Source organism: Aethalodelphis obliquidens, unplaced genomic scaffold, assembly GCF_003676395.1.
Source record: "Aethalodelphis obliquidens isolate GAN/ISIS:26980383/991018 unplaced genomic scaffold, ASM367639v1 scaffold35, whole genome shotgun sequence".
Lineage (NCBI taxonomy): Eukaryota > Metazoa > Chordata > Mammalia > Artiodactyla > Delphinidae > Aethalodelphis > Aethalodelphis obliquidens.
Genome location: NW_020837979.1, coordinates 4,065,370 through 4,091,565, shown reverse-complemented (window position 1 = coordinate 4,091,565; position 26,196 = coordinate 4,065,370). Strand labels below are relative to the sequence as shown.

The 26,196-nt window shown below is 41.3% G+C and overlaps 1 protein-coding gene across 3 annotated transcripts in view; it reads left to right on the top strand.

The window, feature by feature from the left end:
- Positions 1 to 15,566, top strand: part of TMEM182 (transmembrane protein 182) — a 68,637-nt gene extending 53,071 nt beyond the window's left edge. For all 3 annotated transcript variants that reach the window (XM_027128713.1, XM_027128712.1, XM_027128714.1), the window contains one exon: positions 12,475 to 15,566. In XM_027128713.1, coding sequence (XP_026984514.1) covers positions 12,475 to 12,695 — 221 coding nt within the window. In that variant the 3' untranslated portion in view covers positions 12,696 to 15,566. The remainder of the gene's footprint in view (positions 1 to 12,474) is intronic.
- Positions 15,567 to 26,196: the final 10,630 nt, after the last annotated feature.

Genomic DNA, 26,196 nt, shown 5'->3' with positions numbered 1-26,196 from the left:
GAACATAGAAGCCCACGCTCCAGGCCCAGGGTGTGTTAGCCGAAGGAAAGGACACCTTTGCTGTGTACTTAGTCCTTTGGAAGGTTGATGGAGGTAAAGTTGTGGCCTGACTCCTGCCCCATTCTGTGACCACAGGGTATGTTTCTTGCCCAGACAGCTGTTTCACCAGCTGTCTGCCCAACCAAGCTGCCGTTGGTCACCAGGAATGTGAGCGGTGTGAGCCGGGGTGAGTTGTATAAACCCTCTGCCAGGTGGGACAAACAGCCTGAGCACGTCCTTATGGGGCTCCAACCTGCTCCCTTCTGGTCTGGAGGACAGTGCTTTCTAAGAGTGTAGGGATATGAACCCCCTTCAAAACACACTATAGGGAAGGTAAGGGGATACGAAGGGGATATAACATTCTTACATGTAGAGGGCAAAACTGACTCAGAAGTAAACTGGATTTGCGGTTTGTTTTTTTGTTTCTTTAAAAAAGATCCGTGGAGTTTGTATAGCTCATGGTAAACATGACTCATTTCTACCTGAGATAAGATAGATGCGATGGATGCATAATACAAGAGACTTTTTTGCCTTCATCCTAGAAAAAATAGCTCACAAAAGCCAAGGGACTTGTTTCAGACGCTCATTTTCCTTCGGCTGCGACTGAACACGTGGCTCACAGGAGGCACTGGGGGTCGTGTCTTGCTCCTCACGTCTCCCTCCAGACAAAGCAGAACACGGCGGCAGTCAGGGCAGGAGAAGAGTATGTGGAGGAAACAGCCCCAAAGCAGGAAGGGATTAGGGGAGAGCTGCTGACAGCCTAGAGGCAGGCATTCTAAACTTACGGGAAGCACACTCATCTCCCCGCTTACACCTGCTGTCCCCATGTCTGTATGCTGAACAATCAGCCTGTAAACAGCTGCTGATCCCCGAGAGGCAAAGGGGGCCTCCTGTGTGAGGGGAACGGGCCAGGAGGGCCAGTGAGTGCTTGCCAGCTTTGCTAAAGCTTCCGTCTTTCTTAGCACGCAAGAAGTAGGCTCTCAGGGGAAAATCAAAAGCATCACTTCCCAGTGCGGAACTGAGTATTTCACCACAGTCCAGGACTTCGGCATTTTATTCAGAGCTCTGGTTTGTTGGAGGTGGGTGGGGGAAAGAAATAGTGATTAATAAAAACCGTGTATTACTGATATCAGCCAGATGTACTTTTGTCGTAGAATTAGTGTCTCTGATTTTCATGAACTGCAGAAGGGCTGCTCGGATTTCCCTTTTGCTCAGGCCAAAGGTTTGGGTATACAGATCTGCTTTCCAAGTAGGAACAGAAGACCCAGTCACTCTTATGTTTCTAAAACTACCTGCTTTGTACACTTGCTTTCTGCCTTCAGTTGTCATATTTGGGACTTTATTTGGATAGTATCAGTATCCAACAAAAATTATTGTGTTGGATACTGATACTATTATCATGTGGAATTTTAATGTCCTTGATCTGACATTTTTTATAGATGTCAAGTGCTAGAACAAGTCAACCTTGGTTAATATTAAATAGGAAAGCGCTTAGAAGAGCTTTTATTTACAAAAATACTTTAAAGCCTTATTTTCTTTCTCAGATAGTTCTTTGAGCATTTATTTCTCTCCATGTTGCTTATTGGTTGAAATATGTGTAACAGGCTGTTAGAATCAGACTTGTCCAGACTTGGTTTTGAATAGGAACCAATATGGTAAACACAGGTACACCTTGGAGATACTGTGCGTTTGCTTCCAGACCCACTATGCTGTAATTGATTAGTGTGCAATAGCGTTAGGTATAAAAAATGTACGGACCCTAATTAAAAAAGACTTCATTGTTAAACAGTGCTAACCATCATCTGAGTCTTCAGCAAGTTGTAATCTTTTTGTAATAGTAACATCAAAGATTACTGATTCCAGATCACCCTAACAAATATAATAATGAAAAAGGTTGAAATAGTGTGAGGATTACCAAAGTGTGACACAGAGACATGAAATGAACAAATGCTGTTGGGAAATGGCACCAACAGACTTGCTTGAAAGCAGCGTTGCCACAAACCTTCAATTTATTAAAAAGTGCAGCATCTGAGAAGCGCAATAACGCAAAATGCGATAAAACCCGGTCTGCCTGTATGTGGCACTAATGTGAGGACACAAGTTCCCAGAGGAAGAATTCAAAAGGGACACGTCACACCCAGTCCAGTGAGTTTCCAGTGTCTCAACCAGATGAAGGCTGTGGGAAGGAGGGGGAGTGCGAGGGGAGAGAGGAGAGCCAGAGCTGGCTCGTTCCTGTGAGTCCCCACCCTAGCCTAAGCTTGTTACACCGTCCTTGCTGGAGACAGTCTGGTTCCTGGTTGACTCCTACCCAGATGAGTCGAGGTGTGAGAGGCTCGCTCAGTAATAGCTTTGGTGGAACTTTTCTGAAGACTTGACTAAGTGCTCCCCACCCCCTTTAAAAATGTATCTGAGCTGTTTTTCTTTTCCTTTTTAAAAAATTTTATTTATTTATTTTTGGCTGTGTTGGGTCTTCGTTGCTGCGCACGGGCTTTCTCTAGTTGCGGCGAGCGGGGGCTACCCTTCATTGCAGTGCATGGGCTTCACATTGCAGTGGCTTCTCTTGTTGCGGAGCACGGGCTCTAGGCACTCAGGCTTCAGTAGTTGTGGCACGTGGGCTCAGTAGTTGTGGCTCGTGGGCTCTAGAGCGCAGGCTCAGTAGTTGTGGTGCACGGGCTTAGTTGCTCCGCGGCACATGGGATCTTCCCGGACCAGGGCTTGAACCCGTGTCCCCTGCATTGGCAGGCGGATTCTTAACCACTGCGCCACCAGGCAAGACCCTGAGCTGTTTTTCTGAGAGCTAGAGCAACAGGCCTGGCAAATGAATGCTTTCACTCACATGACATATTACTACGGGGTATAATTAATCTCCACCCTGAAAGGGAGTCTTCAGATGTGTTGGGTGACCAGACTTTCTGGCCTACAAACAGGATCTCTGGTTTGGAATTAATTTGCCGTGGTGGAAGGGCAGAACGAGCTTCCATCTGCTTCATTCTCCTTTTCCAAAGTACGTGTGTCATTAACATCTACTATTTACCCAGGACTGTTAAGGCATTTCGTTTGTTTGCAAATATTCTGTTTCATTCCTCACCCTTCCCCCAAACTGTCACTTTGCTCTTTGGTTTCTTTACTAGATTATGTTATGCATTTTCTGAGGCCATTTTTTTCTCTATACTTTCTCGTGTAGAAGAGAAGCACACGGAGTACAGATTCATCTGAATGATCAGATCAACATAGGCTGGGTTTGTCCTAGGAAGAATTTTTGCTTCCTGTAACGCAGGGGCTGTCGAGGAGGGGCGGGAGGTTTGCTTGACTGGGCAGTGGAAAAAGAAAACGTCCTTAATATGAATAAGCCCCAGTTTGGGTTCACCTGATGTTCTTTCCAGAATGTGCCCTAGTGGGGCTGTGAGGTGGCGTGTGCCACCTGGTGGAGAATTCCAGCGAGACACTGGCAGACACATGTGAAGCGACCTTTCCTTCAGAACGGGAAGGCCCCATGGCAAGTTTATTCTCTTGCCTCTTGGCCAGCCCTGAAATAGCCTAGTCACATGAGAAGCTCTGACGCTTTAGAAGATTTCAGAGAACAACATTTCTAGCCGTAGCAAGAGCTCATGCCAAAGCCTAACAGTAAAAGTAGCCAGTGCTCGTTATGCGCTAGCCCTGTTCCACGCATCTTGCTGAGTACTTCACCTCCGTTAATTCCTCGTGACTGCTCTCTGCGGTGGGCACTTGAATTATCTCTGTTTTACCAATGAAGAAACGGAGACACAGAGAAGTAAAAAACTTGCTCAGTGGTACTCAGCTGGTAAAGTTTAAAGTTTTCTGGACAGTAAACCTAGAAGCAGGGCAGACAGATTCCACACCTGTGGTCTTCAACCACTAAATACTTCCTGAAACTCAGTTACCATCAGTAGACACTTCCTTGGCATTAAATGAAACTGCTTTTCAGATTAAGCCCCTAACTCTTTGTAGGGATGGATATAACCTCATGATCATTCTCTGTCAATAATTGTTTCTCAAGAGAGTGCAGAGTATTGAATATATAGGATGTTTAATGCCTAAAATTATTATACCAATCTAAGAAAGTAATAAATACTTGAAAAATCTGATAGATGATAGATATTACGTAGGTTTGGTTGACTAAATAAAACATGAGGCCAGAAAATGAAAGGGAAGAAGCAACTCATGTATTTGGGAAGTAGTATGAGGAGGTGAGGGCAGCAATGAATATTTGGAAATCAGATAGATGTAATGAAAATGTATAGTCGTGAAGTTATAACTGTTTAAGTTATTCAGGCCATCTCAGAAAATTGGGGAAAAATCAGTGGAAAGTGAGTCAGAAAATGAAGAGTGGAGATAAGCAAAGAATGTTGACGGTTGACCATTGTGCATTGGTAGTTTTACAATTTCTGAAATATGATATGTAAAAGTGAGCATAATTGAATTATAAGAGAAGGCAATGTGTATTAATTTAAAGAAGAACAAGCTGTTACATAAATACAATTTAAATTATTTTTAAGAACTTCTAGTTTATTTTATCAGAAAAGCTAATTTTTTAATGAATGAAATATGTACTATATGCAAGACTGCTTTGGAAGTATATTACAATATAATAACAAGTATTACTCTTTAGAAAATGTAGAATTGGTAAATTTTCCTTTCCCCATTATATAATGATTAGAAAAAAAAACAGGTATACATTTAGACTTTGGATGGACCTGTGAGAGTAGATTCAGCCTGCACTAATGCTCGTGTTTCCTCCTCTGGAATGACACATAGGGCTTCTTAGAAGTTGAGAAACGCCTCAAACACTGCAATTTTTAAGATTCCTAACATATTAAAAGTTAACACATGTCAAGATTCATTTTCATATATTGTGGAATTTTTAAAATGTTTACATTTGATAAGTCAACGCTCCATGCTTTTAAAACACATACATAAAGGTAGTGGCCCTACACATGACAATTTTCAGATATTATCCAAAGTCTTGTATGAGAATTGGGCTCAAATCAGATAATCCTAATGGACCCCAATGTCATCCATATCGTGAGGGGGCACATGATTCCATCCCCAAAGGTCAAATCCCTTGCCAGTTCTCAAGGGAGATATCTAAATTTTATCCACTGACTTAGAGCCCAGAGATTCTCTTTAAATATCTGAGGAGCAGCTCTCTTTCCAAAGGAGTCCCAGAAAAAACCAGTTCATGGACGGTAGTCTGGTTCCTAGGTTGGGGACCACTTCACAGGGGTTCATTTTATAATGAAACTTCATAACATTCATTTTTATGTCGTATTTTATATGTTTCAAATAATACATCATGAAAGTTTTAAAAAATTAGGGGATTGAAAACAACCGGTTACAGAAAAGCCCTGTGCTTTAGGCACTTGGAGAGCTTAGCCTCTTCGTGAGCACTAGTGCATGACTGTCGAAAGTTTTGTTGGAAAAATTGATGTTTGAGGAGGAGAATGTCAGAAAAACGACTGTGCCCTCGGTAGGGCTTCGTGGGCCTGCTCGGGGTGTGGGGGGAGTCTGGGCAGCTGCGCTCTAGGTCACCGCTGGAACATCGGTAAGCCCGGCGCCATTTTCTCTCTTGGGAAGAAGATCATGTTTTGTAAAAAGGTGTTTTTTTTGCCAATTTTTTTTCAAAACCATTTGCCTAAGGAAATGCTATTCATCCTTGCAAAACTCAATGTTATTTTCATAGGAGCTTAATTCATAATAGCCAAAACCTAGAAAGAGCCCAAATGTTCGCCAATAGATGAGTGGATACCACTGGATGCATTGGTAGGTTCACACGGTGGAATCCCACTCAGCCATAAGGAGTAAACTGCAAACACAAGCAACAACATGGATGGATTCTCAGTCACTATGTTGGGAAAAAACAGCCAGAGACAAAAGATGGCACGCTGCTATGATGTCATTTCTGTCAAGTTCTAAGGGCAACACTACGCTATAGTGATAGATGCTTTCGGTGGGTGGGTGGTGCATGAAGACCCTCTCTGGAGGGACAGTGATGCATACGTTCTATTTTTAATGGGTTGTGGCTACACTGATGTTTAGATTTACCAAAACTCATCAAACTATACACTTAAAATCCATACATTTTGCTCTATTTAACTTATACCTCGATTAAAAGGCTGAGAAATAATGAGAAACAGTAAACAGTAAATACATGGAATGCTTTTTACCCATTAGAAAAATCTTCAGACCATTGGAGCTTAACATTATACCTTCAGACATTAGTACGGGCTAATGTAAGAAATGTTTGTATGAAGACTGTTGGTGTCTCTTCCTCAAAAACTCCTTGTGGGGATGTTGTCAGTTATGTCCTTCAGTGTTCCTATGCAGATCTGCAGACGGCATTTTTTATATATTTCTTCATGAATTGCTATGATTCCTTTTAGAAAATGATAGTAAATACATAGCTTATCAAGTGTCCTTTTTGTTCTTTCTTCTGAGCACGTCAGATCTAGGCTTACCATTCCATGAATGCTGCTGTCCTTAGCATTCTTACCCACGCTCCAGATTTTTTTTCTTTACGTCTATACTTAGGATGAACTCTTGCCCTGCCTTCCAGGCAGCTCCACCTGGAGAAGTAACCTAGTCTCCTGCTGCCTCCTTGGAATAGTTTCCATATTGTAGGATATTTTGGAATGTCTTCAACCTAATGTGTCACACCTGCTATCAGGGTTTCAGTTTGAGTTATGCCACAGGCTAAACTTTTGATCTCGGTAGACAATTAACTACTGCAGACCTCATTTCCATCCTCTGAAAATAGACACGATGAGTAAGCTGGTGTTATCATACCTAAAATGTTATGAAGCTTACTTTCTAGTTCTATATAGATGCCCTTGCTGAAAATTGCCCTGTCTCCCCAGTGTGTGTGTCCTCTGAACAGAGAAAAGATGAGTTATCCTGATTCTAATTTAGTATTCACTATAACTTCCTTCCTGAAGCATTTTTTTTTGACTGTGGAATTCCGCAGCCTTTCCTATGGCCACTGAAAGCCAAAATGAGTTTCCACTGAATATGTGTGGAGGCAAAGAGGCCAATGAATCATCTGGAATTTATGATTCTTCCCCAAGTAACCAGTAACTGTCCATAATTCAATCTGTTTAAGTACATTTCAAAGGCAATTCAGTTACATCTAAGCAGCTAAAGATCAAGTTTATTGTTTTTCAGTAACTCCAAAAGGCTTTTTTTTTTTTTAAATATAGGTATATGTACTTCTAGGCAAGAATATAGGGGTTTGGCATTTGCCTGTCTTTTGAAGAAGAAAGTTTTCATTTCTGTGGCTAGCTTTTCCCTAGGAATGCATTTTAAAATCCAGTTTTTATAATACAGTATAAAAGATCTTTCTAGGGATTTCCCTGGCTGTCCAGTAGTTAAGACTCCACGCTTCCAGTGCAGGGGGCATGGGCTCCATCCCTGGTCTGGGCACTAAGGATCCCGCAGGCCCTGTGGCAGCGGCCAATAAATAAATAAATAAATGATCTTTCTAGTATGCCTTCTTTTCTGTTCTTATATCTAAATAAATAAATAAATGATCTTTCTGGTATGCTTTCTTTTCTGTTCTTGTATCTGTGGAATATTGAAGATGTGCAGTTTTATTTCTCAGTCTGTGACTTGGCGTTGGGGAAATCCTTTTGGTTTTATTTCCATGTTTTTTATCATTAGCAATTGCGTCCCTAATTTGTGACTGATTTTTATGTGACCTTTGTTTCAAAAAATGTTTTCCAAATCGAATGTATGACATTTGTGAGAGAAACTGTGCAAAAATCATAAGCTTGAGTGGCTCTTCCCCACACTGCCAATAAAAGAGACCCAACGTGTTCTTGATGTGACAGTTATTTGTCCATTGTTTCATTGTGATCACAACTCTCCGTGGGCTTTGGGACCATATTTTGATTATGCCTCCATTGAGCAGTTTTATGAATTTTTGTTGGACTTCAAAAGATATAAATTTATAAAATTCAATAGGAAATAAATTATGCTTTCAAAATGTATGACCTAATTTAAATATAACTTCATTTAAAACAAATTATTACCTGAATGTTAGCAATGTTTTTTATTCCTGCTAAAATCACCATGGCAAGTGGGTTTGAAATGTAACTCACTTGTCACTCAAGACAGTTACTGCTTATGTTTTTATGAATGAAGGTCTTAAGATATCAAGGGAAAAAAATGAAGATTTTTCCATAGTATTGGTATTGCCCCAGAGGAGACTCTTCACTTGGTAGGTGGACCAAATCAATAATACTACTTTTCATTAATAGTCACGATATTCCACAGAAAGGAGATGTGTCTTTCTGGGTGTGTGAAAGAAACACACACATACTCTCCTCCCACCGCAACATATACACTCTCCAACACACGCAGCCACAGACTTCCCCCACACGTTTTGTTTTTTTTTTTGAGTAATTCATTTTGTTTCTTGTTTTGAAATATTTTCAGACTTACACAGAAATTGTAAGTTCCTTCACCCAGAGACTCCATTCAAATTTTGCTAATTTTCCCAATAATGTCTTTAATAGCAAAAGAATCCAGTCCTGGAACATGCTTTGCATTTAGATGTGTCATGTGAGTATCCATCAAACCAGAATAAATCCTTCCTTGACCTTCATGAGCTTGGCTCTTTTGAAGAGTACAGGCCTGTGATTTTCTAGAATGTTCCTGAATTGATTTGTCAGATGCTTCCTCATGATTGGATTTAGGCTCTTCATTTTTTCGCTGCAGTATCATAGCAGTGATGCTGTGTTCTCATTGAATCTCATGAGGTGGTGAGTGACATCAGTTTGTCATGTCCTTGGTGATATTAACTTTGATCACTTGAGTAAGGTGGGATTTGCCAGGTTTCTTTAGTGTGAAGTTACTATTTTTTCTTTATGACTAATATGTGTTTTGTGGGAAAAGACTTTGAGCCTGTGTAAATATTTATTTCTCATCTAAATTTCATCCACTAGTTTTAGTATCTGTTTTTGCTTCTTGCCTGAATTAATTATGACTTAAATGATTGCCAAATGGTGATTTCTAATTCAGCTATTCCTTCTACATTTATAAGTTAGCATTCTGAATGAAAGGCATTCCCTTCTCCCCACTTATTTATTCACTCGCTTATTTATATCTCTGTGGGCTCATGTATTCCTGTTTCATTTGATGAGATGTAATGGGCCTCTATCACTATTTGTTTGATAATCAAATGTTCTCAGAATTGGCTAGCAGAAGCCCCATGATCTGGCTTCTGAAATGCCCACATTATTCTCTGAGCACATCTGTACTTTTTTGGTATAACATGATGTTCCAGAATCGTGTGGTACTTTCTGTCCCAGCCTGGACTCAACTATTCCTTAGAGATGTCCTAATTCCTGGTATTTAGAAGCCAAGGTCTGGACACTTGGTGTCCTCCATGCTACTGGGGATTTGTTGCTCCCAGACCCTCTCAGGAAGCAGAGCCAGAAAATATATCTAGGTACAAACACTCACAAAGGTATATTTTAAAACAAACATATACTTTTACTTCTATATTCATTCATTTATCTATCTAAAGCCATAAATTCACACTGATATATTCAATTCTTAAAAAAACACCATAAAGTTCATTCTAGCTTTCCCCCTTTTCAAATTTGTAACTCCCTTTTCAGGCAGTGAAGAACTTGACTCCAATTAACCTCAATATATGTATTTATTTGAATAGTCTAGCTATAAGTACCAGTCTCCTGACTCTTAGCCCCTTACTTCATGCAGGCCCCCATCATCCATTTTTGCTACCGTAGTAGCTGAACCATTGGCCTTTGGTATAGTTTCTCCATGTTTGTTAGTTCATTTTCCTTCTGTTAATCTGTCAGTCTTTACCTACACACACACATACACACACACACACACACACACACACACACAAACACAAACACACATGTATACATATAAAACACTGGCAATTTAACGGGTAGGGAAAGTAGGGAAGTACTGTTTTACTCCACGGGTATAATCATAGGCTGATCTGATAGGAATTAAATGGACTATATCTCCAACTAGTGAACAAGTTAAAAAGTTGTAGTGATAGAAACAACTATTATTCATTGCTTTCAGGCTGTAATTGCTCTTCAAGTAACAGCAATAATTAAATATAAGTTAATTCTTCCTTAAGAATCATCTACATGATGTCCTGCAATACTTTCAAAAAATACTCTAAATTCAGTAATGGGTTTTACAATTTTTGAAGAAAAGGTGTATAAATCTACTGGTTTTTCACAAAGTAAATTTTTAAAAATGAAAATACCTGAAAGCACAAGAGATTCACATGATGTAAGGAAGATTAAAAAGAACAGGAGGCTTCCCTGGTGGCGCAGTGGTTGAGAATCTGTCTGCCAATGCAGGGGACACGGGTTCGAGCTGTGGTCTGGGAAGATCCCACATGCCGTGGAGCAACTAGGCCCGTGAGCCACAACTACTGAGCCTGCGCGTCTGGAGCCTGTGCTCCGCAACGAGAGAGGCCGTGATAGTAAGAGGCCTGCGCACCACAATGAAGAGCGGTCCCCCGCTTGCCACAACTAGAGAAAGCCCTCTCACAGAAACGAAGACCCAACACAGCCAAAACTAAAAATAAATTAATTAATTTAAAAATAAAACATATCAACAAATAATAAAAAAGGTTCGCAATGTGTTGGCATAAGGCAAATGGTATGCAAATAACCAAGCCAAACCTTTACATTAGCAGAGCATACTGTCTGTATATTTTCTGAAAAAATGTTTTGAAATGCTCAGAGTTGCTAGACAACACATGGCCTCACCATATTGTTGTCAAAATCTGAGGCACGGCTCAGCTCTGTGAGGAGTTTGCTCGCGGGCTATGGCTTTACTATGTTTCTGTGATGCAGTTGTCGTTCAGTGGTTAAATTGCTCTATTCTGTGCTCCGGTATTTGCATTTACATTACAGACAACAGAGTGAAGGATGGTTCTTATTAGTGAAGCATCTACAATTGATTCTTCACAGCTTTGTAGTTTGTATCATGATTAGGAGAAAGTTTCAGCTCTGATGCTGACATACTTCAACATACGTATGGGCCCTTCTTCCGTGTTTACTTGTCAAGATTCTTTATGAAATTGATGACGCAAGAGGGAGAGGACATCCTAAATGCTGTAGGAGCACAGTTAACCCCAGAAGAGTGATTGATGGCTAGGTTTGTAAAAGCAACTCCCTCCTGCCCACGTTCCCCAGCCTCTGCTTCTGATCACAGGGTGGTGTTTACCTTCTAGACAGAATATCAATTAGGATATGGAGATTTTATACCTGATGGTTCAGTTAGTTAATTCAGAGAGTACAGTAGATCCTTGACGAGTTTGGATTGAACTTTTGGACAAATTGCAAGTGTCCTTAAGCATATTTTGCTTTGGGGCAAATTCGTGTGTGGGGACCTCACTCACTAGTGGATCAGCTTAGCAGGCTCTTCTGAATCTGCAGCTCAGTGCAGTGGTATCGCCTCCTTCTGTTGCTACAATAACAGTCACATGGAAAAGCATATGCTTAGTAGTAGTCTCAAATTTTAGCATTCATAAAGCCCTTCTGTCATATTGCTTGTTTAGGTCAAGGGTCCAACACCGTGGTATTTCTCTACCCTTATAATTCCAACAATATTTTTGAATAGGTAGATTGCAGTTACATTGAAATGGTTGATAAATTATCTTGCCTTCTAGTTAGTGGTTAAGCATTTTCCATCCCTCCCTCCCTTCGTCCCTCCTTTCTTTCTTCCTTCCTTTCTTTTGTTTAATAAGCCTCTTGATCTCAAACCTGAGGTTTTATATTCCACAGAATGTTTCTTAAAGAGTCATGTATATTCTTTTACATTAGTTCAGTGCTTCCATCTCTGTTCTTGTCTGGTACTTACCTTGGCTTCTATTTTCATTGCCATATGTAACTGCAACACCAGTTAGCTGTGTTATAATAATATAACAAAAGTCAGAAAGACCTGAACTGAAAATCAGCTATGAAAACTACCAGCTGAGTTTGCATATACTTAAAACTGTGGGTTAATAGTACCTGTCTCACAAGTTTATTGTACACATTGAAAGAAATAATGTATAACAGTGCTTGTCACAAACGAGGTATACAGTAAAAATGGATAAATGTTAGAAAATAAATTCCGCTAGGCAGGGATCACAAGCACCTAATACAGTACCTGGCACACAGTAAGCACTCGGTAAATACATGTCATCTGTTGCCATTTTTCTTCTGCAACTATAGCCCTCACCACAGTGCTCTGAAAACTAAAGATCAATGATGTGCCTATAAAGCATACAATAAAAGGTCTGACACAAAGTAGGTGAGTTAGTTAGAATTATATTTTTATAGTTATATCATCAGGCATATGATTGGTCTGATATAGCATTCTTGGGCAGACATCTTCAGAAAGGCTAAAGGTCTTTTGTTTTGTCCTTCTCAGGCATCCTGTTTTCCTTGGTGGTGATGCTGTATGTCATCTGGGTCCAGGCAGTGGCTGACATGGAAAGCTACAAAAACATGAAAATGAAAGACTGCTTGGATTTCACCCCTTCTGTGCTGTACGGCTGGTCATTTTTTCTGGCCCCAGCGGGGATATTTTTTTCTTTGCTAGCTGGATTACTATTTCTAGTAGTTGCACGGCATATTCAGTTACATCACTAATCAAACTGTTGCCACCAGTATTTTCTTGAGAGATTTTAAAACAGAGCATTTTTTTTTTAAATTCTGTCTCCGTGATCCTAGCATAGAATGAGTTGATGTAACTTTTTAGCTGCTATGTGAATTATCCATTTTACTTGGGATCTTCTCTAATAAGAGGGTCCTAGAATCTCTCCAGACTCCATCTTGCTTCCATCTTATCTAAGTGCTCTCAAGAATCTAGTTTTTTAGGGAACAGGTAACATGGGCCTTCCCTTCACTGCACTTGTTAGAGTTTGCGGGTAACAAAAGCCTGGCAGTAGCAGAAAACAGTCACCAGGGGCAAATCATGATTTGAGTTAAGCGTCCTCCTTGGCATTCACTTCTGCTGCTCTTAAAAAAATCCTTTGGAATCCCATATCTGATAAGAGGTTAATATCCAGAATATATTAAGAACTCCTACAGCTTAACAACAGTAACAGCAACAACAACAAAGCAAATACCAGATTTAAAAAGGGGCGAAGGACCCGAGCGGATGTTTCTCCAAAGATGATGCGCAAATGGCCAAAAAAAAAAGTCCTTTGGAGATTACTTAAGAACAACAAACACATGTTGTCAGAGAATTTACTCCATTTCTTCTCCACACACATAAATATCCACATACACATGTACTGACACCTGTGAGCAGATTATTCATTATTTAAAAATAGACAGCAGTTGTTCTCGTAGCAGGGGCTGCGTGAACTCACCAGTTACAACGGGTCACAACAAAAACAACATGTACTTATTCCACTTTCTTATGAAAAACAAGTTTGGTTATGTAACGTATTCACTTAATTGTGCATGCTTACATAAATCTTAAACTATATTTAAAAGAAGCAAATGTGTACACCAAATCACATACAATGAAGATTGGATTTTTATGAACTTAAAGTGGGTTAATTGTATATGTAATATGGTTGAAAACATGTAAAAACCAAGCGCCTTCACTTTGTACATAATTCTATCCGATATTTTTAGATTTCATTTAAAAATTATATTGCTAATATGTTCAGCATGTGAAAATTTATTGATGAAATGTGCTTTTAATATGCACTCAACTCTAAACTTTCGAAATACTTCCAGATGAGGGTGATAACAGCCTGCTTTATTAAAGACCATGAAATGTGAACTTTTCCCAAGATCTTATGGGTTATAGTTCTGATCATTTGATTCCCTTAACGGTCGTCTCTCCCTGTCTTCAGCTTTACGGCAGGTATGTTAACATTTACAGATCTGCTATTTCCTTTAACCTCTTGGAAGATAACGTTTTGGGGATGGTTGTGGGAATTATTCTTTATTATTCACTAGAGTAGACATTTTGCATATCAAAGATTTTTGTTTGGCACTAATTTTGATTGAAATCAAATCCATCTGAGAAGCCTAGGTCGTATTTGCATTTTGGAAGCCTCCTGACAGAGGAGTTCCCTGTTAGTGAAGGAACAGAGGCCCTGCGTGGTGTGCGGACTGTGTTTCAGGCACAGCATTTTACTCTGCAGCTGTTTGAATACCGAGGGCCTGACTCGGAGGCACATTAAAGGATGACCACGTAGAAGCCGCTGTAGGATAGAGGCGTGTGGCTTTCACTCCGGGCTCCCATGATGGGGAGATTGCCTGAATCTTCTCTGCACATCTTGTACTTTCCATTAAACCTTGTTTCAGTGAGAGGGCGCTCTGGGGGAAGAGCGAAGATCTGAGGTATCTGCAGATCACCAGGGCATTTTAGCGGTTAGTGACAGGGCTTGCGTGTTTAAAAAAAAAAAGACTTCAGGACCTTAACTGGTCTCTCAAGCCGTTTCAGTTTTATCATAAACGTTTTCCTGGTCCTTTCCTTTGTCTTTTTCTGTTTCATTTTTATATTGCTTCGTTTATTTCTTTGCTTTTGGCTTGATTATTACAAAAATAATTATGGGTTCTGTTATTCACATTGACTGTGATATTAAGTTGTGGCATGCTATTAAGTTTTCCAGACGATGCTAGATGTATTTGCTTAGTTCATGTCATCTGTAAATACAATTCCTTTTTGTAGAACTTTGGAATGGAGCCTTTTTCTATGTATTATACATCATTTAAATTCCACATGCAAGCTGCTTTTAGTAAAGGTTTGAATATTTGTAGTTTTCAGATGGTTACTCTTACTTTCTAATACTTACGCGACTACCGTTTATCTTAAGGCAATTGGCTGAATATCTGATGTACGTGACACTTTCACACAGATCAACACTTTGGAAGTGTTTCATAGGTGTAATGCATCGGTCACACGAGTTCAAACACATTTCCTGACCTATTTCACCAGCAATCCATGGAAGAAAGGAAGGTGAATTGTATTTGCTGTGTCAATGAGTAAAATATACTTTAAAAAAGCAGATATGTTCTCGTCACAGCCTTCTATCTCATTTGGGGTAATATGTTTCCTTTTATTTCTCTATTTGGCGTATTGATTTATTTTCAGAAGCTTTCAGATGAAGTGTTAAAAATCTTTTTAAGAGGATTGATTTTGCATCATAAAGTTTCAGTTCAACAAATAAGATATCTTTTTGGTGACACTTCTAGAAAGAGTGAGGAGAGAGGGCAGTGCGTTATGTGCTTGGACTTTGGTGAAGGCTGTGATCTCTCCACACTGTGTTTGCCCAGGGAGTGTAGTTCAGTCATGTGGCAGGGAGCACAGGAAGCTGGCTAGAAAAACCCTCCAGAGACAATGAATGAAGATGTTCCATTTGGGGTTGAGTGTAGGACTTTAAATAATACTGTTAGGTGTGCTCTTACTGGTCACTGGCTGCTTTTATGACTAATCTATGAAATGTATTTACTGAATTTGAAGATTAAATCCACTTATAAGAGTATATTTATATGATGGAAGAGGTGTCAGTGTTTGGTAATTATCTAACTATCATCAACTTTGTGTGTGTGTGTATGTGTGTGTTACATGTATAAGTTTGGATGGAGTTAAAGTGAATAGTGGAAATCAGTACATTTGAGTAGCACATTTTTAAAAAATTCAGTTTCTCAGGGACAGTAACATAGTTGTTTCCCTGGTGGGCTCTACCAGGAATGGCATCTCATACGAAAGAGATGAAATAGAAACTAAATTTGTATGGATTGTCTGAAGGAGTTAAATATATGGAGACATTTTTTCGGTGACGATCAAATATAGGGAGAGAAACTCCAACAAAACCCTAGGAATAAGGTATGTTAGATACGTTAAAAACCAAGGAGGGTGGGGAAATAGTTAGCATCATACATATTATAATAAGCGTAAACTAAACAAAGGAACATTTAATCTGATTAGCAGGGAAAGAGGAAAGAAAGAAAGAAAAAGTTAGAGCTTAGAGCTTCTGAACTCGCCACAGCTTAGGCAAGTGGTAGGAGCTCTACCCTCAGGACCGTTACGGTCAGCCTGGGCTGGCTGTGGACGTGGGAGTATTAGAGAGAACAAGTCGGAAATGACAGAGGAGTACAAGAGGCCCCCTCTGGCTTTCGAAGGGTCATTTTTTCCCCTCACTTGCAAAATTGAAGGGGCAATTGGATGGTTGAACTTTGTAAAATGATCCACCTCTGGTTGTAAAGAATCATATGGTATAGCTAGTAATTCTATTGCACATGTATATGTATATATATATGTGTGAGATGTGTGTGTGTGTGTGTGTATGTGTGTGTGTGTGTGTATATGGAGAGAGGGAGTGTGTGTAGAGAGGGAGAGTGCGTTTTCCCTCAGTACCTCCGTATCCATGGGGGACTGGTTCCAGGACCCCTGCAGATACCAAAATACACGGATGCTCAGTCCCTTATATAAAATGGCATTGTATTTGCATATAACCTATGCATAGTCTCCTCTATACTTTAAATCATCTCTAGATTACTTTTAATATCTAATACAATGTAGATGCTATATAAATAGATCCCAGCATGGCAAATTCACGTTTTGTTTTTTGGAACTTCCTGACATTTTTTTCTAGCATTTTAAATCCACAGTTGAATTTGTGGGTGTGGAACTGGTGGATATAGAGGGGAGGGCTGATTATACATCAGGTATCTATAAGTAGCTACAAGGTATCTATAAGTAAGTAAATTAGAATGATTTTTAATTCTTGAAGTGATGATTTTTCTGGTTCACACAAGTGACAGCGATAGTCTAACCTGGCTGTGTGAGGTAAGTATGGTTGGAGCCATTGGCATCCTGCACTGGTCCTGAGCATTGTGCAGGTGATTTAGGGGGGAGAAGACTCACTGCAATAAAATAAAAACTTTTAATATTCCATTCTTCTGGGAATCCGGGAGTTAATGGTTCTCCCTTTATATGGCAACTCTTTTTTTTTCTTTTCTTAGCACTTCTTTATCCACTAATTCTAACAAGAGACTCTGCCACTGTTAAAAGATTCACCAGTGCGTGCAGACAGCACTGGTGTTGCAGACTCTCTAAACAAGTAGATATTTAAACAATGCAGCTTAGAGAAGAGTACAGTACGGCTTAAAGAGTAATGCTTGTTGCCTCATATTTTGCTGTGGGATATGCAAGACACTGTAAGAAATACTGGCATATTGTCTTCACCCCCAAAAAATACAAGAGACATTTTTTTCTCAAGATTTTTATGGGTATGTGTAAATATCTGGAGGGTTGTCAAACAGAAAGTTGGATTAATCTCTGTGTGTGTGTGTTTATATGTATATACATATGTGGTATGTATGCATATGTATTTGGATACAGATTTGGATAAAACTGTATATTTGTCAGTAGGTATACATCTGAATACACATGTACCTATATACATAATATATGTGTATTTATAAAAATATTTTTACATCTATAATGTATACATGTATATATATATAAGAAATGCCTACATTTACATCATTGTTTGTGGATTTCCACATAGCTATCTGTCTCAGGCATTCCCAGGCTCTTAAGGTTTGCTGAACAGGAGGACACATGTCATCTTCATGCTATTGCATGCCTGTCCCCATGGAGGGTGAGGGGTATCGGGGAGACTCAGTGAGTGGCGTCATGGCCTCTCTCTCTTGGATCCAGGGCCTATGTGGTGATGCGTGTGCAGTGGACTATTCACTCTTACCCTGTGAAGGCCCAGCAGTGACCCTGTCTTGAACATCTTCTAGCAACTGATACCTAGCAATTGATAGCTGTTGGTGAATAGTTAACAGTTATAAACTTTGCTGGATAAAAGGATTCCTTTATAAAGCAGCATGCCTTGCTGATACATTCATTCAGTCCCCCTGCAGAACATTAAGCCCAGTGGACCCCTCCATGGATTCTTTATTTGGTTCACCTTAGGGAGAAGCTGATGGTGTGGTGGGGAAGGTGATAAATCTGCATCTGGAGACCTGCACTCCGATTCTGGATTTTAAGCTTTTGGTTTGGAAAGTTATTCCACCTCATTTTGGTGAGTTCTTCATCTAAAATACTTACTAATTTATTCAACAGATACACACTAATTGTGTATACACCCATAATTGTGTACACACTGTACGTGACAAGTGGTGCTAGATGTTGGGTATCACTACACAAAGCAGACATTTAATTGTCACTCTTCAAACTGGGATTCAAGGAAGAAATATAGACAACAAACAAGTGAACAAAAAATAACTATGAATTTATAAATTGTGATAAATCCTCTAAAGAAAAATACACAAGACGTAATGATAGATAAAACCATGACTGTTGGATAGTCCGGGAATTTCTCTCTAAGAAGAGAATTCTGAGTATTCTGATACATAAAAGATGAAGCATCCATCCGGGTGAAAAGCAGCAGTGAAAGGATTTCAGGGAGGGGAACTAGGGGCAGGAAAGGCCTGAAAGTGGAAAAGAGCTTGGCATGTTCTAGGAACAGCAAGGTGGCTTGTGTGGCTGGCATGGAAGGGAGGGTTTGTGATACAGCTGGAGAAGTAGGAAAGGCCCCATGCTTCAGAACCCTTGAGCCATTAGAGTATAGTCTGAAGGGTAAAACAAAAAACTTGCTGGTAGGTTGGCTATGGGTTGAGAGAGGGGCAAATTAAGAATCGCTTTCAGATTTCTAGCTTCAGTGAGTGAGTAGATGGAAGAGACTGGGACAGGGAAGACAGGAAGGCAAAGGCTTGGGGGAGAAAGGAATCCCTTGCTCGTTGTGATGCTGTAATAGTTGATAAGCCTGTGAAGGGTGCAAGTTGAGATGGTGGTGGATAGTTGGATGTGGCCATCAGGAGCTCAGAGGAACAATCTGTGCTGGAGGCTTACATTTGAGAGTCACCAGATTGAAAGCCATGGGAAAGGTGAGACCACCAGGGAGGACGGCTAAAGAGAGTGACTCTCTGTGCCCTGGGAACCCAACATCTAGAGACGGAGCCAAAGACTGAGCCTGAAGAGAGGCCAGAAATAGACATGGAAGGATGGGTGGGAAATGTGATACTGAGGAAGCCCAGAGGGGTGACTGTTTTGAGAAGGGACTGCTGAGAAGATGACTAAGACGAGGAAAGAAAGGTGACCTTAGGCTGTGGAAGCGTGGAGGTTGTTTGTGACAGGGCCAGCAGAAGTCGTGGCATGGTGGTCAGAACAGAAGCCAGATTTGATTGGTAAGAGGAGTTAATGAGAGGTGAGGCAGTAGAGAAAGTTTGTTGTGCAACTTCTAAGAGAAGGTGGTCTTTGAAGGAGAGCAGTCACGGATCTGCGTGGAAGAGGGTATGAGGACCAGAGAAAGCATTCTGAAGACCTGGGAGAATGAGAGCAAGTCTGTGTGTTTTGAAAATTATCCTGTCCAAAGGGAAAGTTGATGATGTGGGAAGGCGTGGTGGCCGGAGTGGAGTCAAGGAGCTGCCAGTGTGTGTGGAGGGGCAGTGCTACCTGCTGCCCCTCAGAGGGGGTCCATGTCTAAAAACACCCAGAATGTGGAGAGCACTCATTCCATTAAATTTGACACAAACAAACAAACAAAGATCCGGCTGTGCATTTGCCACGTCCTTGTTCCAACATTAGGTGTTGGGGTTACAGAGAGTTTGGCAAGTCCCTTGTCTAGGTCAGATGTGATACTCTTCATTGCTGGTCAGCCAGGCGTGTACAGAGGACCCCAGGGAGTCAACAGCAACGACAGCAGATTCAGTGTCTCAGTATGGATCCGTCAGGATCTTACTGCCTATCTAGACGATTCCATCTTGCTAGTGAAGCTGTAAAGCTCAATACTCCCTGACGTCTCCAGACAAGTGTTTGAGAAGGAGATTTCTTGCTTCCATCTGATGGCATTAGTTTTATTCCTTTCTTGAAGAATCCGGTGACTGTCAGAAAGCCATTCAGTGGTGTGGTGGAAATACTCAGCTTCCTCTTTAAGGACAGTCGGAAGACACACCAGATAGTGCACTGGAGCCCTGGATCTGTATTTTTGATCTGGAAAAATACCCTAAGATAAAAGGAAAAGTACAGTATATGGAAGAGGGGTGATCAAATAAAACTATCAGAAAGAGGCTCAGTTTGGATTCTAAGAAATTCTTATATTTCTTAATTCAGCAGTAGTAAAATTAGAGGAGTTTATTTTTAAAACAGAATACGTAGAAGAGTTGTGTTCTTGTCTTTTTTTTTTACTACTCTCTCTCTGCTTGGCCTGACTGACTACGAGCACAATCAGTGGACCAACTCAAGGCTGCTGGGGTACATCTTATGCTCATAGGTACTGTAGTTTTTGATTGATCAATAGCGTTATCAATACACTTTATGATTTCTAATACTTTTGCCTGTCCACATGATAGCATGATGTTTCTCATTAATGTGGTTGTTTCATGACGTTGTTGTTTCAATCATAAAGTGTGAACCCCAAAGCCTACAATTTCACTAACTACCCAGCTTTCAGAAAAATAGTTTCCAAGTTCTGTTACTTCCTATTCACAGACACAATAGGACAGAAAAAAGATATTAAAAATACTGTTTAATTCTCCAAACTGTTTTTCTTTACAAAAGCAATACATATTCATTAAACAATTCAGAAAGTACAAATGAGCAGAAAGAGAGAAATTTCACCCATAATTCGACCACTAGAGTCAAGCAATATATAAATGGTTCTAATAGGTAACTAAAAGGGTCATACAGAAAAATGTTTTGTAAACTTAGAGTTTTACTTAATATGACAGCTTTAACATTTTTGTGTCATTAAATATTTCAAAGATTGTCTACACTCTTTCACTATGAGCCAAGCCAGCACATCTCAGACACAGGCCAGCCTGGTCTGCGTTGGAGTCTCTGGCTCTGGAGAGTGTACTGTTTTTGAGTCACTTTCTTGTTCTCCACGTGGACATATTTTAAAATGGAGGAATGATAGGGAAAGTCCACCCTAGGTTATTGTGAGTTAAATAATTGTGGACAGTTGCAAATCGTATCACAAGAATAATAGATTTCCACTCTAGATTTCCACTGAGTGAAAGTCCAGACAAGATTAACAATGGGCTGACTCTGATTCTTGAGCACCTCCTGTGTACCAGTAGCCTTTCATACGTTGTTTGGTGGTGTCATTCCCATAGGGAGTTGAGGGCCCTGAAACTGGGAGGGTATGGAAATTGCCCAAGGCCACGCAGCTAGGAAGGATGGGAGATGGTTTTCTAGCTGTTTGAATCTCCATGCTCTTTCTGTGATACCACTTGGCTTCTCCCTAATAGTGGAGGGAAAATATTTTGAACATATTGCAGTAAAAACAGAACGATTTCTGTGAATGATTAGGGCTACAGCTTGGATTAGTTGCATGAATGAAAAACCACAAATTGAGCTACTTTTAGATCCTCCACTGACTACTCCCTCTACTGCAGTCTTTGGGCTTCAGGCATTAAATGGGATGGTGCAGATGTCAAGGTCCCTATGGCACACTCAATGACATCAGTCACCTAAGATCTGCTATGAGTCTGAAGCCACTTGAATGGCTTATGCCCCTTGAGTGCAAAACAGAAAGCCCACTATTTAGAAAGCAGATACCGCCTTGCAGGAGTGTCTTCCTTGCCATATTATCGGAGGCCATTGCTCGCAGTGTTGGAGAGCACCTCCAGCTATGTGTAGGGAAAGGCAGTGGACTTAGGTCCCTTAGGCGGGTCACTGAGCCTCTTTACTTTTCTCCAAACAATATCATTGGTCAAAGCCCCCAGGACAGTGTCCAGTGTGTGGTTGGCTCGGAACAGATTTCCCACTGAGCACCAATTAGCAGGGGTGAAGGCCTTCCAGTTAAGAGAGAAGGCCCTGGAGAGAGGGAGAGAGTGAGCGCCAGGCTTGGAATGTGAGTTCAACTATTAGCAGTGTGATTTTGAACAACTGTATAACTTCCCTCTGCCTCAATCTCCTTGTCCACAAAGTAAGGACAGCAAAAATGGTCGTGCAAAGTGTTTAGAACAGTGCCTGCCACAGAGTAATCGCTTAATACATGCTCTCTATCATTGCTATTCATTTTTATTTTATTCTAGTTTTGAATTACCATGTTTCTATAATTTCTGATCCAAGACTTCTTACCTTACTTTTCAAAGATTGTGGATATAATTTTTCCAGGACCATTTCTGTTTTCCTCATTCCTGCGCTTATTTTAGGAACATCTTACATCCCACTGACTCTGTGTGTATAAGATTGCCCAGGAGTGTGATGAGAGCTAGAAGAACTTGTGGGGAGGGGGACAACAGTAATATTAGGTCCCTTTTATAGAAAATAGACTGCCAAAGAAAAGTTATCTCAGAAGTTCCTGGGACGGGTTTCCATATGTGGTTGGCTAACCAAAAAAAAAAAAAAAAAAAAATCCAAATTGAATTAGTGCCTTTTAAATGGGGAATACATTTAAGTATATATAAAAAGGAAGGCACAGAAAGGCAATGAAGAACAGCCCTCCGCACACCAGCCCTCCTTGCGCCCTCGTTACACGGGTCCACTTTGAACCAGATCGCTCTCCAGCCTGCTGCCAGCCACCACGTGGCTGCTTGGCAGTTAGTTAAAGCCCAGCTCATATTACTGCACTGCAGGGCTGGGCACCCGTGTCCCAACTGGTACACAACTGATCTACACAGAAATCACCTTCAGGTCTTCTCTGAAATTAAGTGTGAAGGCGTGGTTCCTGTGATCCTCTTTTTCCTTTCTTTTGCTTTATTTCTTTTTGGAACCGTGCCTCTCTTGCACCACAGAGGAACTTCAGTTAGGTTGTCAGTCTGATAGACTGCGTTATCAGATACGTTAGCTTTCCTCCCTCTTCCGCTGGCTTAAGAGCTTCGAAACACAAAGAATAAAAAGTGCTAAATGGGATGAAATGACCTGTCCAGGGTAGACTCAGCATCTGTGAACGACTCAGAAACCCCCCAGCTTCAAGGCCCTCCAGTCTGAGTTGCTTTTTCCTTGGCTTTCCTCTCTTCTTCTCTTTTCGAACTGAAGTACTTTGTACATCACTGATCTTGGAAGATTGTTTCTTGAAACGAAACCGTTTTTCCCCAGCCTAAGAAGCCTCAGACCAGATTTGGAAGTGCAGTTGAGTGTTGAGCCTTAGAAGAGGAGATTTAAGCCTCACCTTCATTATGATACAATATTTATATTTCACAGAATGTTCAAGAAAGACAGACAAGAAACTTCCAAACAGATTTGGCCAATACATACAATGGATAGCAGTGACCTGTGGTTTTAGGATTAGAGAAATAAAAATGTTTTAGAATGTGACTTGGTTAGAAGATACAGCTCTGTGCAGCTGTTAAGCAGAGAGGAGGAATCCAGTCCCTGCCCTGTGAATGATCAGAGGGTATTAAACATGTCTCAGGTCACACGTAATAGAAAGTTATCCCTGGTGGAACAAATTAATAGAATTGCTAGTATTTATGGGAAAGTGGGAGTGAAGACACTGCTTCTACTCATGGCTGATGTAGGTTGTGATCTCAGGAAAGACATTGCTTATTTTTTCTATCTGTGAAATTGAAAGAGTCATTCTTTGAAAGAGCTTGGAAAACAAGGTCGCCAGCTCATGTCCCAGGTTGTCACATGTTATCTTTGCAAAAGAGCCATCAGGAAAACTGGTTATGATTTCTTTTTTTAATTAATTAATTTATTTTGGCTGTGTTGGGTCTTCGTTTCTGTGCGAGGGCTTTCTCTAGTTTTGGCAAGCGGGGGCCACTCTTCATCGCGGTGCCCGGGCCTCTCACTATCGCGGCCTCTCATAGCGGAGCACAGGCTCCAGACGCGCAGGCTCAGTAGTTGTGGCTCACGGGCCCAGTTGCTCCACGGCATGTGGGATCTTCCCAGACCAGGGTGCGAACCCGTGTCCGCTGCATCGGCAGGTGGATTCTCAACCGCTGCGCCACCAGGGAAGCCCCTGGTTATGATTTTGACATCCCTCCTGGTTCTGGTGCAAGATTACCATCCGGCATAGTAGTTAACTCCCCAGCGATGGCCCAGCTAAGGGGTGTTGCTGATATAACCCCTCTGTGATGGAGTCTCTGCAGTAGGTACTGAGTAAACACCGCCTGGATGAATGAAGGACTGAGTGAGTGAAGGGAAGTGGTCAGGGTGAGGCGAGCCCAGAGCAAGGTCACTTTTATTGATGACTTAGAAGAAACAGAAGCAGCATATACATGTTTATATTAAACACATATTCTGTGGCTTATTTATGTTCATTTAGAAAAATGAAAGTCATTCTTTAAAGAGTTGGAACAGAGCAGAAGTTAGCAAATCTTCTGGATTCTGTCTTTCTCTTTTAATGTGTACTAATTAGCAGGAGGAGTTTAAGTGCAGCTAAGTTAGGGGTGGCTTGCTCAGCAACCAGGTCCTGCTTGCTCTTCACGTACACCAAGTATGACTGCATTAAGGATATCCTATGTCCTTGGAGCACTTTGTTGAAACATACTTCATAAGAAAAGGTAGTAATAATGTCACAGAACTGGCTCCTGTTATACTTTCTAGGGACCAGGCCCTTAGTTTATGCCACAAAACCAGAACAGGTAGTTGTGTCAAGATGTGGCTCCTGGCCCCAGGACAGCCAGACCATAGTCTATCCAACTGCTTGTGACTTAGGACCGTAGCCCGGGACAAAAGTTGGGCAGTTGGGTTCTTCTCCTTCTCCCCTTCCTCTTTCTCTCTCCTCCCCCAGCTGCTGCTCTCCCAGAAACTTATACTGGGGACATATGCAGAGGTGTAAGTGAAGCCGGATCTAGCCTTTGTACCCCAACACCAAATTAATTCTCGGAGACAGAGTTTCGGGTAAAGTAGAAAAGAATGGCTTTATTGCTTTGCCAGGCAAAGGGGGCCACAGCGGGCTAATGCCCTCAGAACTCTGTGTCCCAACCTGGAGGGGTCGTGAGGTGTTTCATAGTAATGGTTCCATGGTAGCGTGTTGGCTCATGGACACTCTTCTGATTGGCTGGTGGTGAGGTCATCGGGAGTCAGCATCATCAACCTTCTGGTTCCAACCGGTCTGGGGTCTCCGTGCTTGTGGGCAGCAGACAGTTAACTTCTCCCGCCTGGAGTGGGTTTCAGTACCTGCAAAACAGCTCAAAGATATTGTTCTGTGCATCCTTTGAGGGGGAACCAGGACCCTGCCCCAAGGCTGCACTGTTGTGTCCTGACTGCTCCTCCCTTGTCTCTGCATCCTCTCCCTTCCCTGATTAGTAACTGTTTGAACCTGCTTGTTGGAACGCAGGGTAGGTCCTGGAGGCTGAATGAAGCCTATTTCCTGTAATCAAGAAATGGATGGGGGACACAGAAAGGCTTTCGTGCCCAGGAGCCAGCCCTACAGGCCTCTGCTCGGTATCATAAGGAAGTAGTAGAGACAGAAGCCAGCAGTCGTCATGGGAACAGTCAGAAGGCTTAGGGGGATGGAGACATTAGAAAGCACATGAAGCTTTTTGCCAGCGGGTCAGGAAGTCACCCACATGAGAGTGTAGAGGGGCCCTATGAATACCAGATGGCTGTCGTGAGGTCCGGAAGCTTTTGCTGCTGTGGCTGTTGGTGCCCCCTGGCCTCCAACTCAAGGATCCAGTCAGCCTAGGCCTTTTTGTGTCCTGTTCTTGGCTTTTTGTGAGACTTTCTCTTCTTGTACCATCTGTTTTGTTCGAATATTCCCCTCCCCCATTTACACTAGCTGAGGGAGTCCACATTCTTGGCAACCCAAAGAGCCAAACCAAAACTGGAAAGGAAAATATAGGGGCAGTCGCCCCACGATAGGTCAGTCCGTGTTACCTGTAAGAGTAACAGGGCGAGAGGAGCAGGCAGTGTGTTCGTGTTGCTTAACGTACCGTGGAGGGAATCAAGAAGTCTGTATCAGTGGAGGATTGATTATTCACCCAGTTCTATCTCAGGGTTTATGTCTTCTGCAGAGTATTTGGTTTCTAATCTGCCCCCATTCATTGTTATAGTCATATAAATGTCTTATTACTCTTGCTAATTTCAACATCTGAAACTTTACCTATTATTTTTAATACCATCATCCTCAGATTTCATGAGCAATCGATTTTTGACAACCATTCCATACAAATGACCATTCTTATCCTGTAGACTCAGGATTCAGGATTCAGAAGT